General features: G+C 44.3%; 1 protein-coding gene across 1 annotated transcript; it reads right to left on the bottom strand.

The window, feature by feature from the left end:
* Window positions 1–4,715: 4,715 nt before the first annotated feature.
* Window positions 4,716–6,418, bottom strand: LOC136471202 (uncharacterized). Its single transcript, XM_066468943.1, has 2 exons — window positions 6,108–6,418; window positions 4,716–5,160 (listed from the first exon to the last, which is right to left on the bottom strand). The coding sequence occupies exons 1-2, from the start codon at window positions 6,295–6,297 to the stop codon at window positions 5,039–5,041; spliced, it is 312 nt and encodes a 103-aa protein (XP_066325040.1). The 5' UTR covers window positions 6,298–6,418; the 3' UTR covers window positions 4,716–5,038.
* Between the last annotated feature and the right edge of the window lie 12,459 nt (window positions 6,419–18,877).

The following is an 18,877-nucleotide window of genomic DNA, read 5'->3' on the forward strand; positions in this document are numbered from 1 at the left end:
AGGTAAACATAATCCCTATTTCAAAAACCAATCCTCTTCTTCGAGTGTAGCATAATCTTCTGTCGAGACCGCGCCACTCTCAAGTTATCTCTAATCATCCTTACTTGCTCCTCTGCGTCTCTTAAAACATCTGGTCCGAACACTTGAGTTTCTCCCGTTTGATTCCAAAACAACGGGGTTCTACACTTTTGTGCATACAAAGCTTCAAAAGGTGCCATATTGAGTCTCTTTTGATAATTGTTGTTATATGAGAACTCTGCATAAGGCAAACTCTTGCCCCAACTTGTACCGTATTGCAACGCACAAGCTCTCAACATATCCTCTAGTATCTGATTAGTTCTCTTAGTTTGTCCATCCGTCTGAGGGTGATATGCTGTACTAAAATTTAACTTTGTCCCCAATGAACTATGTACTTGCTGCAAAAATGAGATGTAAATTGAGTACCCTGATCAGACACAATTTTCTTGGGAACTCCATGCAGACACACTATCTTCTCCATATATAATGGGGCCAACTTTGGTCCATTATAATTAGTCTTGACCGGTTTAAATTGAGCAACTTTAGTTAACCAATCCATTATCACCCATATTGAATCATAACCTCATTTAGTGACCGATAATCTACACACATCCTTTGGGTACCATCCTTCTCAACAAATCTAACCAGTGCTCCCCAAGGTGATGAACTAGGACAAATGAAACCTTTCTCCTGCAACTCCTTTATTTGTTTCTTAAGTTCCTCTAGTTCATTAACCCCCATTCTATATGGACGCTTAGCTATAGGTGCAGTTCTAGGTAATAATTCAATAATAAACTCAATGTCATAGTCAGGTGGCATACCTGGCAAGTCATCGCGAAACACATCTGGAAACTCATCCACTACTAGGTCCTCCTTGTTGGTGCTATCATCAAGCTGGTTCACTGTGGCTGTTAGCTGCTTCTACACTATAATATCTACACTGATGCTATCCCCATTCAGTGTGGTCGCAAACAACTACCTTCTCCTGACACTGAATTACTGCTCGGTTTTGCTTCATCCAATCCATACCCAAAATTATATCAATGCCAGATGTTCTCAACACAATGGGGCTCACTTTGAACTCTACCCCCTTAAAGATAGACTAGTTGGAAGACAACGATAAGAAGCTTGCATACTACCTCCCCTGGTGAGTTTATTAGCATAGGATTTTTCATTGCAAATAGGGTATGCTATGCGTTCTAACAAATGCTTGCGATATGAAAGAATGCGAAGCTCCAGAATAAAAAAGAACGGTGATAGAAGTGGAATTGACATCAAACGTACCGAGCATGACTTCTGGTTCTGCAAGCGCCGTTCTGTAGACATATGATTCACCTTACCGTGTTGGGTGCTCGCTTTTGAGGCGTTCCATTCTGATTACTGTGCTGACCCTAGGGTGTTAGCTGATTCTACTTCCTAGGACAATGGTTAGCATAATTGTGGCAGAACCACCTAATCTAATGTCCCCCCAGGAGTGCTCGTCTTCCATTAGACACTAAGCACCCAAGGGATAACACTAAATTACTCGGTTCCGTCTGGCACACCCCAGGGGAGAACCAAGAATCCATATTTTTCATCAGATCACAAATAAGATATAAAGCTTACATGATTCTTAACCATTTCTTACATCGCTTTTACTACAACATCAGAGTATAATATTTATTATTATAACATCAGAATGTAATCATATTATCAGAGTTATGAGCAATTTAATGTAACAATGGAATATAAACATGTGACCAGAATTACAACGGAAATAAATAACTATTCATGGCATGATGAAGCATTGATATGTAAACTAGGACAACAGATTATAACTTTTGTTTATAAAAATATTTAGTGAGAGTTATAAATAAAAGCTATGGTCGCAGCATAAAGGAATCCTCGCTGAGCCCACCAAGAGGTATCCACACACAAGGGTCAGCTCTAGCATCTACCTGTCATCTACACAGGGGGAATAAAACCTTGAGTACTCAATTGTACTCAGCAAGACTTACCCGATAGGAGGAAAGAAAAGACTCTAAGGATATGCAAGGCTATCTAGCTTGTGGGTTTATTGCATTTGTAGGAAGCATTACTAAGCGTGCGTCCTTATATTCGATTTTATTAATAGCCGCATTGGTTCATTAACTAACCATTCTATGTAAGCACCTGTGCTACTTTCAAGCAGGTGGTAAGCAATCAGATTTCCTTTTTCCATTCCATCTTCCATCTTTTAGTTCTACTATGGTGCTGTCATGAATTGCTCTCTCTTTCAGATCCAGCAACCTGCCCGGGAGAAAATTTGTTGGTTTTGTTCATTTGTGTGTTTCTCGTTATGGAGTAGATGCGAAGATTTATGTCTTCTGTTTAGTTTTTTTCTCACGCACGGTCTGAATCAAATCAGAGAGATCCGGCTCTATATTATGAGTCAACAGCAGGAGCCGGTCAATGGCGTCCTGACTGCCGCTTGGAGCCCAGATTGACGCCCTAGCCAGGAGAAGATTGTTTGGAGATCCATCTTCTTTTAGTTCCAAGCCACAATACCTGGCCACACCTCGATGCAAGCTCACCCAAATACTGAACCTTTACCTATTTTTGTTTCGTTTTGGTGCTATATTTGTTTCATTTTGGTCTGTTGGATTTTGTGCTGGGACGGCATAATTAGATGAACGGGTGACCTCCGGTCCTCCATGGAAGTTTGCCCTTTGCAAGGTGCCCAGAGAGACGCCTATACACGATTGGATGGGGCATCATGTTTCTGCCCTTATCCAAATTTCATGCGGCCACATTAAGTGTATGTGTTGATCCGGTTTTGTTTCTATTTTTTGCCGGCGGTTCCATTTTTTCATTTCTATTTTTTTTTCGGTGGTTCCATTTCTCCATCTTTTTTTTATTTTGCAACTAAAACAGTGAAAACGAAATGATAACAGATATTCACATCTGTTGAACTGCGAAAGCTGTGTCAGAGATTTGTTGAGTCATGCTGAAAAATTGATTTGAACTGTGCCTATGCGTTTTACAGGTAAAACAAAAATTTGTTACGTAGTACTAAGGAATGGAGGGATGCATGTGATACATATAATTTGGAATTACTGTGGAAGACTACGAATTGAATTACTGTGGAAGACTACGAATTGATAACAGCTTATAATCTGGATGGAGTATTGAAGCGACAAGTTCAAGCGACTGGACGTCAGTTCGATGCCAGCGGCAGTCTGTTTTACTGTGTCCACGAATGGGCCCGCGCCTGCCGGATGTTGCTTGCCAGCGTCTGCATCTCGCGGCCACGCTGGGGCTCGTGCCGCCGAACATGGCTCGTGCCACCCGCCCGCAGCGACTGCTTGCGTCCACTCGCTTCCCATGCCTATCCCAGCAACACCGGAACTATTTTTTTTTAAATATTTAGTTGTAACATTTGCAACATAAAAAAACAGATAAAACACTAAACATGCATTTGAAACACTTACAGAAAAACTTAAAAAACACTTGAAAACCATTGCAAAACATACACTATCCAGATAAAATACTTGCAACATATGTGTAAAAATATATGCAACATCTAAATAAATACGCTTGCAACGTATGTGTGAAAAATAGATGAAACATTGGAGACAGACTCTTGCAACATACGTGTACAACCATTGCAACATTCAAATATACTTTTACAGCATCCATATAAAACACTTGCAATATACATCTAAAACATCTGAAACATTTTTGAAATGTGAGCTTGCAATATACATCGTATCCCGTTGCGGCCACCTCCGCCGCCTCCATCGGGGTGTCGCAGTCGTAGCAGCATACGAGGTCGGAGGGCTTCCGCACCAGGGCCTATCGCTTCTCCTTGCCCTGGCGGCGGCTGTGGTGTCGTTAGGCAGAACAGGAACAGCAGGGCGGATGGCTGAGGTGCAGGAGCAGCGCAGGACGAGCAGCAAGGAGCAACAGAAGGCGGCGCGAACAGCGAAGGAGAAGCAGGAGTAGCGCGCGAGGCGAGCAACGGAAGGGCATGGATGCGAGGTTTAGGGGGTGTTTGGTTCTTTAGTCGCTTCTAAAATTCATGTCACATCGAATGTTTAGATACTAATAAAGAGTATTAAATATAGATTAATTATAAAACCAATTACATAGATGGAGGCTAATTTGCGAGACGATTTTTTAAGTCTAAGTAATCTGTCATTAGCACACATTTACGGTAGCATCACGTTGTCAAATCATGGACTAATTATGCTTAAAAGATTCGTCTCGCAAATTAGTCGCAGGTTGTATAATTAGTTTCATAATTAATCTATATTTAATGCTCCATGTACGTGTCTAAACATTGTGACTTATTTTAGGAGCGCATGTAGATACCAAACAGGTCTTATTTCCGATGAATATAACTTATAAGTTAATTGGGAACGGAGAGAGTATGTGATAAACAGTGAAACTATGAAATGATTACGACGTAAGTTATAATTTGAAAGGGAGAGAGTACGTGATGCATAATCTGATACACATCGGTAATGGAGGTATGTGATACATAACTCTCTTCGCAGATCTTATCCTTATTATAATAACTAATAACCGCTTCATAGTCATTTGACCGAGGCTGCAATAAGTGCAGCAGTTAACACAGTTCGCTCTAGCCAAATGTCCCTTTTTGAGCCATATGAGCTGTATCCAGGACTTAACAAGGGCAACGACGCACAATACAGGGCTTCATATGGGGCATCGTCTTCACAATTGGAATGGCAAGATCTTATTCTTATAGAATGATTTAAGGTCCCTGACAAAAACGACAGTAATTAACAAGTAGCAATGTATATCAGTTGAACATGGTCACACTAACACAACAAACAACCTTCCAGTCGGCCAAACCGCAATGGAGCACAACTCTGGCTGCATTTATCTGTACACATTCCACCAGTTCATTCTACAGTATTCAAAGAGAATGAACACAGATTGATGTAAAACAAGGGTGTCTACAGAGCCATTCGACAGAGTCGATGACCTCTTAACCAGCGACACCACTTCATAACCAGCAGGCAGCACACTCTTTTCAGATTGGTGGGATGTTCGAAAACGAGAATCCCTTGTAACCTTTGTAAGCATAGTAGGCGATTCTTGTGTAGTAGAACCCAGGGATGAACATTACAATGCCCAACATCATGAAGAAAATTCCTGATACAACATGGGGCACAAGGTCAGGTAGAGGGAGTAACAAGTTTATGCATAAGCACAGGGACAAAGTTCATGCATAAGCGCAGCATTTCATATGAATCAGTACTTAATTAAAACTGCTATATGAAAGGGTTCACATTGCATCAGTACTTGAAAGGTGAATCAACACCCATGCAAATTATCAAGCCTGTGTGTGCAAATCACAACTTGTTCTAATCCACAAGCAGTTGAGTGTGAATCACAGCTTGTTCTTATTACAAACCTATCACAGGCTTCTAGCATAGACACAAAATCTATACCTGAGTACATACTCAGGAAGCAAAAATGTGATTTCTATTGCCTCTAAATTAAATTTCACACTCCTGCATTTTTATGAAACTACTACTAAACCCTGTCCCGCAACTTCAAGGCGCTCAAATGAACTCAGTACTGTGATGGCTTGTTGATACTCTGAAGTTTCAGGTAGGTTCGTGCTCGTCTGATACGATCAAATTTACAACCCAGTAGGTAGATAAAAACCTGCATTTCCTATTGTGGACATTGGACAGTTCGCCCGATTGGCACCCGGTCAACTAAGCATCCTACCCAAATCAATCCCAACCCCAAACGTAAGCAACTAAGCATCCCACCCAAATCGAAGCTCGCTGTCATCCTAATAAATAACTAATTAGGAAAGTAACTAAATCACTAGTATCTCTTTGTGTGCGCAAAGCCACATTACATGCGTCGCACCCCGGAACACCACTAACAGGTGGTGATTTCCTGACACCGCAGGCGCTTAAACCAAGCTTTACAGCTAAAATCCCCCAGAGATCTGGTAAAAAACAGTGCGAATTACATGAGGCGCACGCAGGAAGCGGACTCGAGCTGCTCGCATCGAAACGAGAGAGGCAGAGGCAGAGGCAGAGGAAGAACATGGGGCAGGGGGACGGCGGCCTCGGACTCACCGTGCGCGCGGTCACCTCCGACGCGGTTGACGGCCATTAGCAGGCCACCGATGGCGCCGAGCGCCCCGAAGGCGAGCAGCGCGGCGGCGAAGGCGATCTCCTTGACGGGCGCCCCGCGCGGGCCCCCGATGGCGCCGCCGACGAGGTCGTCCTCGTCGGAGATGGAGAAGGCGTGGTCCACGTACGCCATGCCCGGCGCCAACCGAAACCCTAGGTGGGGTGACGGGTGAGAAGGTTCCGGACCTTTGCTGCTAGATTGGGGAGGTTGGGGGTGGGCGGGCGGGTGGGGTGAGAAATGAATGCGGGCAAGTCGGGAAGAGGAAGACGCGAGCAAGGGAAGGAAGGGCTGCGAGGGTTTTTTTTTTCTTTGGTGAGAAGAGGTCAGTCTCGAGCCTCGAGTGGGTCGCTTTACGCTACGCAATTCCGATCCTCGGCTCGCGGGTTCGCTGGGTTTAGTGGACGCGCACGGGCAAAGCGGACGCCTTCCCCTCCTTAAAAAAGTGCAGGTGAGCCTATCCAAGAGTTTTCTATTTTTTTTTCTAAAAACGTATAGTTTGACAACTCCTAAAGATTTAAAAGAAAAAAAAAGGTCATCTTCAAATTTTTTTAATAAATGGCATCTAAAAAATCAAATTTAGGGTCCACACGAATTATGTTGCGGCTTTTTTCTTCCATGCATCTTCCTCCTCTCACTTTCAGGCGGACCCCACGTGTCATAGACAACAACATGCATCTTCCTCCTCTCGACAGCAGGGATGCCACACTCACCCGCTGGGGCAGGCCGCGCTCGCCTGTTAGGGCTGGCCATGCCGAGCTCGCCGGTCGGGGCTGGCCGTGCCGCGCTCTCCAACTGAGTCTGTCCACGGCGTGCCGCGCCTGGGAGGCGTGGGGGCGGAGCCGAGGCGCGTCGTGTGGGCGGCGGCCGGGTTCGCCAGAGGTGGAGGGGCAATGGGGCCGCGGAGGTGAGGCGAGGGCGTGCGGGAGGCAGCAGACTTCGCCGGAGATGAAGGGGCAGCGGGGCGCGGCGTCCTCTGTGCTAGATCTGCGGCTGCGCATGCCACCAGGGCTGGGGCCTGAGTCCCGAGCGATTCGCCGCATGCGCGGCGACCGTGGCTGCCCGTGCTCGCTGGCCGGGGCTCCCGCGCTCGCCGACAGTGAAGGAGGAAGGGAAGGAGCGAGGGAGGGAAACGCCAGTCGCCTGCCGTGCCATTGGAGCTGCGTCCGCACGACCGAAGCAGGCGCCGCCACTGGGATAGGACACGCCACCGCTGGGATATGACCACGCCGCCGTCGGGGATGGGGCAGAGATGCCCGTGATCGGCAGGGGAGGATCCGGAGGGAGTAGCGGCGCGCGGGAGGCGAAGGAAACTGCAGGAGTCGAAGGATACGCGCGAGGCTACGGCTCGTAAAGTTACGCAGATGAGGGGGATTTTTTCCAACTCCTAAAATATTAGGAGATTGTATTAGGAGTTGTTGGAGATGTATTTTTTCTGGATCTTTCTAAAAACTTAGGATTATGAGCAGGTTTAGGGAACTCTTGGAGTTGCTCTTACCTCTCAACTCGGCAAAGTCCGTTTTTTCTCCTTCAACTTTAAAATCGGACAAAACACATCCCTTAATTTTTAAAACCGTTCATATGGTCCTGTTATAAACAATTTTGAAGGCGGTTCTGTCTTTTTATTTATTTATTTCGGTTGAATCTTTGTAAAATCATAGTAAATAACAGAAAAATCATAAAATAGAAAATCTAATTTTATTCGACTTCACATGAGTAGTGAACATATAATATGGTATGCTTTAATATAAAGTTTTTGATGTGACTTTAGATCCATGCTTTTTTGTAATTAATAGGAATAATTCATAGCTGCAGTTTTATGGTCCAATTATGATGAAATTTTTATGGTGAACTAATTATTATATGAAAAAATGGATTTTCGTGAAAATTGAGAAGGTAACATGGAGTTTTTCCCTCGGTCAACCTCGGCTGAATCGCATCGACCGGCGAGCCATCCTGGGTGGGTTGGTTGGGCTGTGCTGGGCAGGCTTGAGGCCTGTGCAAACGTAAGGCCGATTGGTGCTGGACTTGTTGGGCCCAGAAGTAGAAGACTTGTTGGGTCGGACGACCATTTGGTTCATTTGTTCCTGGGCCCCAATTAGCCCATCATCAGGATGCTCTACAGTTCACCTTTCCTCTTTCTCTTTCTCTCCAGGCCCAGGGGAGGAGAGAGAGTTAAGCATTAGGCGTGTGCGTGACTGCGTGTCTCCAGCCCACAAGAAATCAGGCCCTCACATTTTTATTTTTAAGTTGTTATATTATACAAAATGCTACTCCTATAACCATCTGACGTGTGATTTTATCAAAGGCACAACACTCTCAGTTCTCAAAAGGCTCATCAGAGATACTGACACACACGTTTGTTGTGGTATGGTATCAATTAAGATTTTGCTGTGGTATTTAAAAAGAGTATCGTTCTAACTAAGAATAACTTAGTAAAGAGGATGTAGGGCGGTAATAAATTTCGTTGCTTCTATATTAGTAGCAAATATGCCCGTACGTTACAACGGAATCCAATACGTAGTGATTAGTTATATCACGGGTCATGAGTTTGAGTCAAAAATTTAATTAAAATAGTGGTAAAAATCTTTGTTTCTTAAGGAGTCAAAGATTAAAATGGATGTGATTTCTTATTTCTTATTTGTTTTTAATCTTATTATATTATTAGAACAAGAAAAACTAGGTGGAGAAAACAATGAAAACAAAATCAGAAAAGTCGAGCTACTCGGAGCAAGTTAAAACGGACAAACCAGAAAAAAGTGAAAAAATAGAAAAAAACTAAACAAAGAAATTATACCTTTAATGGACTTGCTGTCTTAATTCGTTTGGGCCAATGTGGTGAGACATTCCAACTCCGAATAAAGGAACCAAATCAATTTATTTCCTTCTCCATGCACGTAGACCATTAAGAAGCGTAGCGATGCACCTAGACTCTGAAAAAAGTAATTTGTATCAGAGATTTCTTTTTAGATTTTTTCCTTTCGAATTTTTTCTAGAGTTCAATCGTAGTAATCTGCCGGTCTTGGGTCTGCTGGTGGACGATTCCTCTTCAAACGTTTTAGGTGTAGAGATTTCTATTCTTATATTTTTGCATTTGGATTAAGAGGATTAAGATTCATTCCGGTTACTCGGAGTTGGAGAGATCTAATTGAATTAAGATTTCTAGTTGTCTATATTATTATATTTTTCTATTTGAATTAAGATTCCTATTCACCCAAAATCAGAGAGATCTAATTGGATTAGGATTCCTAGTTATATAAAGAGAAGGGCTATAGACGAGTTTCCACATTCACAAATTAGTTAAGGGATGGCCGGACCAAAAATAGGTGGAGAGAAATTTTGCCTTTTTATTATTAGGCATAGAAACATGTAACTATTAAACATCTCCTTTTTATTGTTACTGTCATTATGGCAAATTCCTATGGCATGCAATCCATGTTGTTCTAGGGTTCCCTACCGACCAATATTTTTTATATATACTTGATTAAAAGTAGCAAGATGAAAACAAAATATTCTATTATTGTTACGGGCTGTGGCTGCTTGCTGAGCTATTTGGATCACAAGATACGACTTTGTGTTAAACACTAAACGGTAAATGGTTGGTCACTTGTTGTTTAGCCATTATTTAGCCATAACAGCCTTTAAACAAGCAAAACAACTAATGACGAGAAAAGATGTATCGCCGTGTAGGTGTAGCGTTTAAATGGTGTGTAAAAGGGCAAAACAACCGTTTAGGCAAACACTACCTAAACACTATAAATGGGCTCTATTACAATGCACCTAGGAAATCAAGGATCATCCAGTACACCGTTGCCATACTATCAGCGAGTTCGGTTTGGGAACGATATAAAGAATGGGATGATTTCGTCCCTGTTTTATAAAATCGGATAGTCTTTGCCTCATGTTTGGTTGAGTGGGATGTATCTATTTTAGTTTTTTGCTTGGTTGAGCGGATGGATAGTGTTTTGGCACCATTAGCATGCATCAAATGCGGATCCCACTTGTGATTCATGCAACCCAGGCCACATGTCAACGTAACAGTCTCTCTTCTTTATATCATTATATGCATATAAAAAGCACATTCTTCTTCCTCACAGAACCAATGCCGCCCCTCCGTCCCCTATCTCACAGCGCCCTCTCTCCTTCACCATGCGTTGCGGTTCCCCTACATGAGTTGTTGTCGCGCCACTTGCAAGAGATCTTGTGCCGCCTAGCGTGGGAAGGAGTGCGTCTGCTAGAGACCTCGTTGCCCAAGCCACGTACCCGGCCTTTGGGGACCTCGCCTACCGAAAATCACTTCACTAAACGTCACACCTTGTTGGTTCTCAGTCTAGTTGGTGACAGACAAGAGATATACGGCAACACCATCCAAAGAGGATGCGCCCGTCCGCTCGATTTATAGGGAGGGCGTCCTGCATTTGAGGGGAATATCCTCTCGGGGATGTTCACATCCCAAATCCCCCTAAACCAAATATAACTAAAATTTGAGATCCACCCATCCCATCCTACCAACCAAAATAGTCAAGGTCATTGGAGTTTTTCGCCTCCCATGAATGACCTTTTATTTTTCACATTGGTTATTAGTGTTAAACTCAATGTATGGAGTCAGTTAGAGTTTGTAATGATTTTAGACTCATGCCTCTTCTTTGATGACGAGGCATGAATGGATTTTATCTGTTATAAAAAAACACTTCTTGTGAACCCACTCAAATCACAAAGATGTGCATGCAATATATGTTGGTTCAAAGGAAGAAGAAAAAAAAAAAGACAGACATGTCTGCATGCAAGGAAAGCGCCTTCAGTTAGGCGGTTAGCTAGGCCTTTCGTTTGCGCCATGATGGGCAGCCATTGTTGACTCCCACTACACACTGATCTGATTAGCTCAACTGCTCAACTGCATCCTACATGTCCTAAGTCCTAACAGGCTAAAACTGCCATATAGAGTTAGAGGAACTTCTAAAGAATACACACTTTGCATCTTCCATGCCTCATGCATGAGCTTTGAGGGCAAAATTCAGCTGCTGCACAGTAGTAACTGACACCTCTTTTTCGGTAAAGAGGTAAAAGGCAGCATCATATCATAATTGGTGCTACGGAGTGGGGAAGAGCATAATTAAAAGCGAGCTCTTAATTTTGTGGGCGCGAAGGAAAAAGAGGTAAAGAAAAGAGCCGGTAAAAAAAAAGCCATGGCCCCGGCACCAAAAGGGAAATGCCTTTTACTTATTACCAAAGGCGTAAATGTTTCGCAAAAGTATATTAGCATGCAATGCAATGGTGGGGGACATACGTGCATGCATACACAAGTTTCTGTCCAGTATCAATATGTCAATATGTCCTTGATGTTGCTGGTCCTAGAAATAAATAAATACTCCGTATAAGTGTATATATACAAACATATATGTGTGTCTCCACATATTTGTGTGCCCGGCCCCACTCATCAATTTGCACGAACCTCGAGATGAACCTCGAGGCGAAGAAGGAAGGAACATCCTTTATCACGTTGCTGCACTGGCCATTATGCTTGTCGATCCATGGATGTCACTCCCATTCATGGCCATGGCCCATGGACAGTCACTTTCACCTGCAGGGGAGCCATATGCACTGTCGCTCTCTGTCAGAGTGCCGTCCGACTGTTTCCAACAGAGCATGCAAACCGCAACCCAAACGCAAAATAGGTCATTCACAGTGTTTTGCCTACAAAAAACAACGCTCCAACAGAAGACCCAAACACCTCGCCCATTTTGCATACGAGGCTTGCCGAAACGCAAATCTGCGTCGTCGAGAGAGACCGACGTAAATCTCTGACGTCGTAGTGGTGGGCCCGTAGGAGCGGGGCGCTGCGAGGCGCGGCCAGCGGGTACCGCGGCGAGGTGGGGAGCGGGGCTTGTCGGCGGGGAGCGGGGCGTGGCCGTCGGGGAGCGGGGATCCGAGGTCCTCCTCACCCGCGACCGCCGGATCCGGGAGGGTGGGGAGGGAGGGGTGCCGGCGCCGGCCGGATCCGGGAGGGAGGGACGCCGTGCTCAACGAGGGAGGGGAGAGAGGGACGGGCGGCGCCGGGGTAGAGAGGGAGAGAGGGACGGGAACGAGAGGCGTGGGGAGAGAGAGTGAGGAGAGAGGGACGGGTGGCGCCGGGGTAGAGAGGGAGAGAGGGATGGGAACGGGCGGCGCGGGGGGAGAGAGAGTGAGGAGAGAGGGATGAGTTTTTGGGTAGGCTGTCAGAGAATGCAAGTTTTGAGTGTGTGACCCTTTGTTGCGCGTGACCCAAACTATAGAATAAGTCTCCGATTTGGGTCTGTGTTGTTGGAGATAGCCTCAGGACAAGAAAACTGTATGAGTACCCATAACCATATGCATCCCAAAATTCTATTTTTGTCAGTATAACCTCGCGTGTATTAAGATTTTTTTTCTGTAAAATGAACTTTCTTAGAAGACAAACCATCATACTTTTTTTTATGTATGTATAAGAAATAATCGTATTTTGTTTGCAAAGAAAAAAAGAAATAATCGTATTACATTTTATAAAAATAAAATGTAAAGAAAGAATCCTATCGGTGTCGCCTCCAAAGTCCAAGCAGTGGAGCTGCAAAACATGTCTAGGATTTTAAGTTCAAACTTTTTTTTTTTGCGGATAATTTTAAGTTCAAACTTTACATTTAAAAAAGAGAGTAAGATATATTGATGATCCGTAAATTTAGGTGATGGCGTCATCGAGGTCCTAAACTTTTTTTTTTTTAATTTTTGGGTTTTCAAACTTGTTCTCGGTCACAAGTTCAATGGGTTTTGAGCCGCTCTATAAGCCGGCATGGCATGTTGACTCAACGTCGTTGGCGTGGTGGATCTGACATATTTAGCCTAGTACCTAAACTTATATATATGATAATGGCACCTAGGTTCCTAAATTCTAAAATTGCATATCGAGGTTCCCAATGGGGCCAACGAGGTACCTAAACTCTTGCGCGGTCATGCCATATTGCCATATGTGTCCTTATATTCCAAAATTGTAGATTTAGAACCTAAACTCTTGCGCGGTCATGCCATATTGCCATATGTGTCCTTATATTCCAAAATTGTAGATTTAGACACCCAAACTTGCTAATCGGGTGCCATGAGATCCAAATTACCATTGTTTACGTCCATATGTGGTTGTTGACTGTGCTATGTTGGGTTAGCCATGTCGCCGCAAAAACCTAAGAGACTGATCTCTCTAGCGCCGGAGTAATGGGAAGGCCAACACCTTGGATCAACCACCAACGTTCTTCTCTTCGTCTCCGATGCCGCCGCCACCACTAGGAGGTTGTGATGGCAGCTATACGTCTACGAGATCCACTACACCAATATATCATGTGCATCAGCACCTGCTCTCTAAGTAGGCACATGACTTCGCTCGCAGGTTCAATGGCCACCTCATCTAACAACAACGGTAATACCAGAGTATTTATCCATTTTAGGCGTCTAATTTTGAATTAGTAGTCCTCTATTTAAACCATGAGTTTTAACATGTGCGTATAGCATGGTCGTCCCTTTGTCTCATCTCCTTCCCTGCCCTCTCCTATGCCATCGCCACCACTCGCTCTTACGCCGACGTAGCCCAAGCACCAACACCAACATTATAGCCGGAGCACCCTCTGAGCAAGAGGGAGTGGTGGCAGTGACATAGGAGAGAATGGGGACAAGATGAGAGAGAGAGAGAGAGAGAGAGAGAGAGAGAGAGAGAGAGAGAGAGAGAGGGACGCCATATTGACCCCATATGTCAGTTGCATAATAACAACTATGCAAACAGTTTATTGGAAACAATGGTAATTTGTATCTTGTGTGGTTTGATCAGTAAGTTTGGGAGTCTGGATGTGCAATTTTAGACAGTAGGGACCTCGATGGCATCACCATACAAGTTTAGAAACTAGGCCAAATATATCAATCGATGATAGCGTGAAGTCGTCTTATGGAGCGTTTGGACCAATGCTAAGACTTGAAATAAGTTTTGGCACCCATAAATTAAAAAAATAAAAAATTGGAACTGGAATGTCACAATCTTCTTCGGAGTTGTTATTATTGTTAAAATTATCTACTAGAGCTCATCATAACAATCATACAAAGGTGGAACTTTGTGTGGCCAGTACTCAACTTCAGTTGAATTGCTACATCTGTGTTTTTTATTTTTACCACAATCTTTTCTACTTTTTTTTTTTACAAAATGAACACATATACATGTAGTGGACTTGTAAGTAACAAACGCTCAACTTTCTGCCAGATGCTTTTCCGGAAAATACACAGCAGGAGCAGGACTAGCAGTTGGGCCGAGACAGAATCATTGAATCCCCTGCAGCAGTGGGACCAAAGTATTCAGATCTGAGCGAGTGGCATTAACCACCTTTTCTCTCCAGATCTATTCTCCTGCACCCCCTCTGTGAATTGCCCTGCCCGGCTCGGCTGCCCCTCTCATCTCATGCATGCATCCCTTTTTGGACCAAGGCAAGAGGACACCCTTTGGAAGCTGTGTCAGGCTTCTTTCCTCTCCAGGCTCCAGTTGTTCCTTGCTTTGCTCCCTACTCTCTCTCACACACACCTAGAGACTAAACTGTTACTACTCATGTGCTTTATTAACATGGACTAATTAATCAGACTTCGAACTTATTAAAAAGAAAAACAAGAGTCAATTAATCTGACAACACAAAACATATATAAAAGAATTCAGTCGGTTGACGTCAAAATGCCCTTGACTTTGATCAAGAAAATGAAATTACCTAGCTTTGCAACAAACTAACTCAAGGCTCAAGAACCATGTCGCATGCATAAGCCATATAGAGATCATCTCCACAACATGAATTCACCTAATCACGCAACGGTGACTAGGAGAGCTAAAACACAAAAAGATCATATATATGTTTCTAATTGAGTCCATTGTTTTCATCTCATATCATGAACTTTGCTGAACTACAAGTCGGGGGGGTCCAGAGTTGGGTTCAATCAGCACTTCAGCAATAATACATATACAATTTTGGTAATTGAAACCCCAACGTACTTAAACTAAACTGAAGTAAGCTAATTAATAAGCTGGAGTTTAGCTGCATGCATGATAAACTAACCTAACCTAGACATGCTTCAGCTCTCTTGGCGAGCCAAGAGCTACATGCCCAGCTAGCCCAGCTAGCCAGGGCGCCATGCAGGGGCGGACACAGCGGTGGGGCGGGGGCTCAAGCCTCCCTACCCATCTCAGAGCAGTGGAACCCCTATGGAGCCCCCATGAATTTTTAGTTAAAGTTCTATAGTGTAGGAGGACTGAGACTTAAGATCGAACAACAGTATTGTTTAGCCCCTGAAATATTTCCAGGTCCGCCGCTGGCGCCATGGACAACCTCCCTCGATGCATCCATCGATCTGCATGCATCACATATACTAGCTAGCTAGTCACCATCAACTACGACGTGACCAAGGAAGCAGCGTACGTACGCGTGCACCGTCTCATGACTCATGAGCCCACGACGTGCACGCGCATCTTCTTGCTTGCCGGCGACATCGGGCACGGCGCGGAGGCGGGCCGGGCGACGAACACCGCGGCAAGGACGTCGTGGGGCACGGCGATGAACCACCGCACGGGCGCGGGGCGCGGTGCTGCCGACCCATCACTACAGCTACACCCTCGTCGGTGATGCGTCGTCGGCAGCTGCTTCCTCTTGGCCGGCTTCGGCTTCCTCGGCGCCGGCGGGCAGGCCGACGGCGCCCGCAGCACGCTGGCCGCGGACTTGGGCGTGGCGCACCCGCCGTCGACGTCGGCGGCATTATCGTCGCCGCCGCCGCCCGGCCTCGGCGTTGGCGGCGCTGCCACCGTCCGGATCGGCGGCGGTAGCTGGCTGGGCAGCAGCTCGAGCTCGAGGCCCATAAATAAGTCAATGTACTGGTGAGAGGAATGTGACGATGAGGTGGATCAGTGCTGGAGCAGTGATCGATCGAGTGATGGCAATGGCGGTTCGCGGAGGAGGCCGAGGCAAGCAAGAAGCACGGTAGGGTTGCGCGAGCGGCGCTTAAGTAGATGAGAACGGGGGCGGGGAGCAGGCGTGGAGGGCAGAAGGGATGGGATGGCAGTGATTATGGCGGCGATCGAGGAGTGACTAGTGAGAAGGAAGCGGCAGGCAGTAATAAAGGAGAAAAGGGAGCAGAATTATATGGGAGGAGGCAGCCTGCGCCCTGTGATGCCAAAGGCGTCTCGAGAGAGAGAATCTGTGGTCGATGCGAATGAATGATTGTGAGAGGAATAGAGTCAGAGTGCATGAAAGCGGCGGGCCGGCGGGGGTGAATGAACGAACTCAGCCCAAGGAGAACGAAGCTCAAATCTGAGCATTTCGAGGCGGGCGATCGGATTCAGAATATCTGCTGTATCTGTATGGCTCTTGAATTATTGGTGCGGACGCGGTAGAAGTAGAAAATAAACTACTGCTCCTAGATCGAGTTTCTTCCACACAGCTCGTCAGACTGAGCACTTAATTGACCAGATTGCCGAGCATGGCAAGGGCTGACATGTAAGTACGTCACCTAGCTAGCTAGGTCAGTCAGTAGTTACCAGTCACCACCATGGTGCAGTACAGCAGTTGTGCACTTAGGCCCTGTGTAGATTCAAAAATTTTCGACACAAAATGTCACATCGAATCTTACGGCATATGCATGGAGTACTAAATATAGACGAAAAACAAAACTAATTACACAGTTAGATGAGAAATCGCGAGACGAAACTTTCGAACCTAATTAGTCCATAATTAGATACTAATTACCAAATACAAATGAAAGTGCTACAGTAGCCCAACAGTACCCAAACCCAAAAAATTTTGGGAACTAAACGCGCCCTTACAGTGGCCCATTCTATCGCCTATCTGAAATCAAAACTCTTGTGCAGGTTCTATTCACGAGAATATATTGGCTTTCATGGCGTTCGGCTGGTGCCTTGCGCAGTAAATTTCGAATGGTTTTGGATGATTCAATAGTATTCTGTGAGAGAGAATAAGCTGAAACAAGCCACCACCTGACCAGCCGAACGCGTTGTTTGTTTCTGGTCGCAAGCTCGAGAATGGCCCAATTGGCTAATTAACAAGGAATGAAATTATATTTGACAAATAATGTTGATATAAAACTCTTTTGCATGTTCTATTGAGGGGAGGGAACGCATTGGCTTTGTTTCTGGGCTCATTTGTAAAGGCATGAGGCATAGGTGTTAGAGGCTTGCCGCAAGCCAAAAAATGCTCCAAATGTGTTTTTCACGTCCTATATATATGGATGTACTTTTATTTTCAGAATTGAGTTTTGAGCTAGTTTTATTTTGTAAGCTCGTTCCTCGTCGTGGAGTAATTATTGTAATAATGTGGTCTTGTTCCTTTTTTCGAGGATGAAGTCAGATGTTCTTCCTGTTATCTATAAAAAAAATCTGAAACTGAAATCGTCAGGAAAAATCTCCACTATTTTTTTTTGAAATTCAAATAAATTTTGAAAATTTAACACTGCCTGGCCTCCCTTAACATTCAAAAAAAAAAACTTCCTGGCTCCACCCCTGCCTTCATGTTTTATTAATTAGAGCTCTCATGTTTGGTTGTCTTTGTATAGATAAACTATGTTTGGTAAAATTATATTTGGTTGTTGTCACACCTGATTTTAAGGATAAAATAGATGCAAAATTTTATGTATGCCCAGAGATCAGTCACACATATAAGCCGACAAATTATAGATAATATCATCACAAGTGTTTATTACATCACGAATAATATGACATAGTCTTCACATAAATACAGCGGAAGTATAAAGATAACTCTCTCGCGGAAGCTCCATAGCACAGGGACGTCAATTGGTTGACCACAAGTCTAGTAATCATCAGGAAAGTCGTCATTACCGTTGCAATCTGTTACCCATCTAGGATTTTTATCCAAATAATAAAAATAAACAAACGTAAGTACATCTCATACTCAACAAGTGTAACAAGAGGTTCATGAGGCTCAAAGGCTTGACACATGTTTAACAACATTTAGCTTTTAGTTGTCATAATTTTAGCATAAGAGTTGCAACAAGATGTTTTAATCCCAAAGTAAAACACATGATCAATGTAAACATGAGTAATATATAGCAAAAACTATTACTTAATAATAATAATCTATTCCATAAGGGTTCCAAGACCGCTCGTGACCATGAGCACGACTGTTATAACAGTTTTACTCTCTGTAGAGGTTGTACAATTTCACTGTGAGTCATGATACCCATATGCCTGGGTTTATAACTCCCAAAACACTTTCAAGGTGAGCAGGCAGGGTACACTATGAAGCCTTTCAAAGGTTCATCTAACAAGTTAGGGCCGCTAGGTTTCCAATTGGCAAGCAGATATAGGAACCCCCTGTCGAATGGCATAATTCCTTCACGGCTATACACATAAGAGTAGATGTTGTCCTATACCTGACTCGGTAAGCCCCTCTTGCGCCATAAAGGTAACCACTAACAAGCTAGAAAAGGTCCTCATATTTGACTAAAGTCAGAGCCATGTGGCCCTCACAGCTGTTCTGTAAGTTCTAGATGATCACTTATAGATAAGTCCTTAGGAAGAGGAATCCGAAGCATTTAGAAAGTAGCTAAACACTCCATCCCCTTTTTTCCAAGTTGCTAAAAAGTCATGTTTTAATGTTTATTGCATACACCATTAGTCAAGTTACAAGATCATGGTTTAGTTGAGCACTAGCAAAGCTACCCA

This window comes from Miscanthus floridulus, chromosome 8 (assembly GCF_019320115.1).
Source record: "Miscanthus floridulus cultivar M001 chromosome 8, ASM1932011v1, whole genome shotgun sequence".
Classification (NCBI taxonomy): domain Eukaryota; kingdom Viridiplantae; phylum Streptophyta; class Magnoliopsida; order Poales; family Poaceae; genus Miscanthus; species Miscanthus floridulus.

Bases quoted from the DNA above. Each gene is read 5' to 3' on its own strand.
- LOC136471202 (XM_066468943.1), bottom strand. From the start codon at position 6,297: ATGGCGTACGTGGACCACGCCTTCTCCATCTCCGACGAGGACGACCTC. The intron at 5,161-6,107 runs GTGAGTCCGAGG...ATGTTGTATCAG, and splicing joins CGGAGGTGACCGCGCGCACG to GAATTTTCTTCATGATGTTG.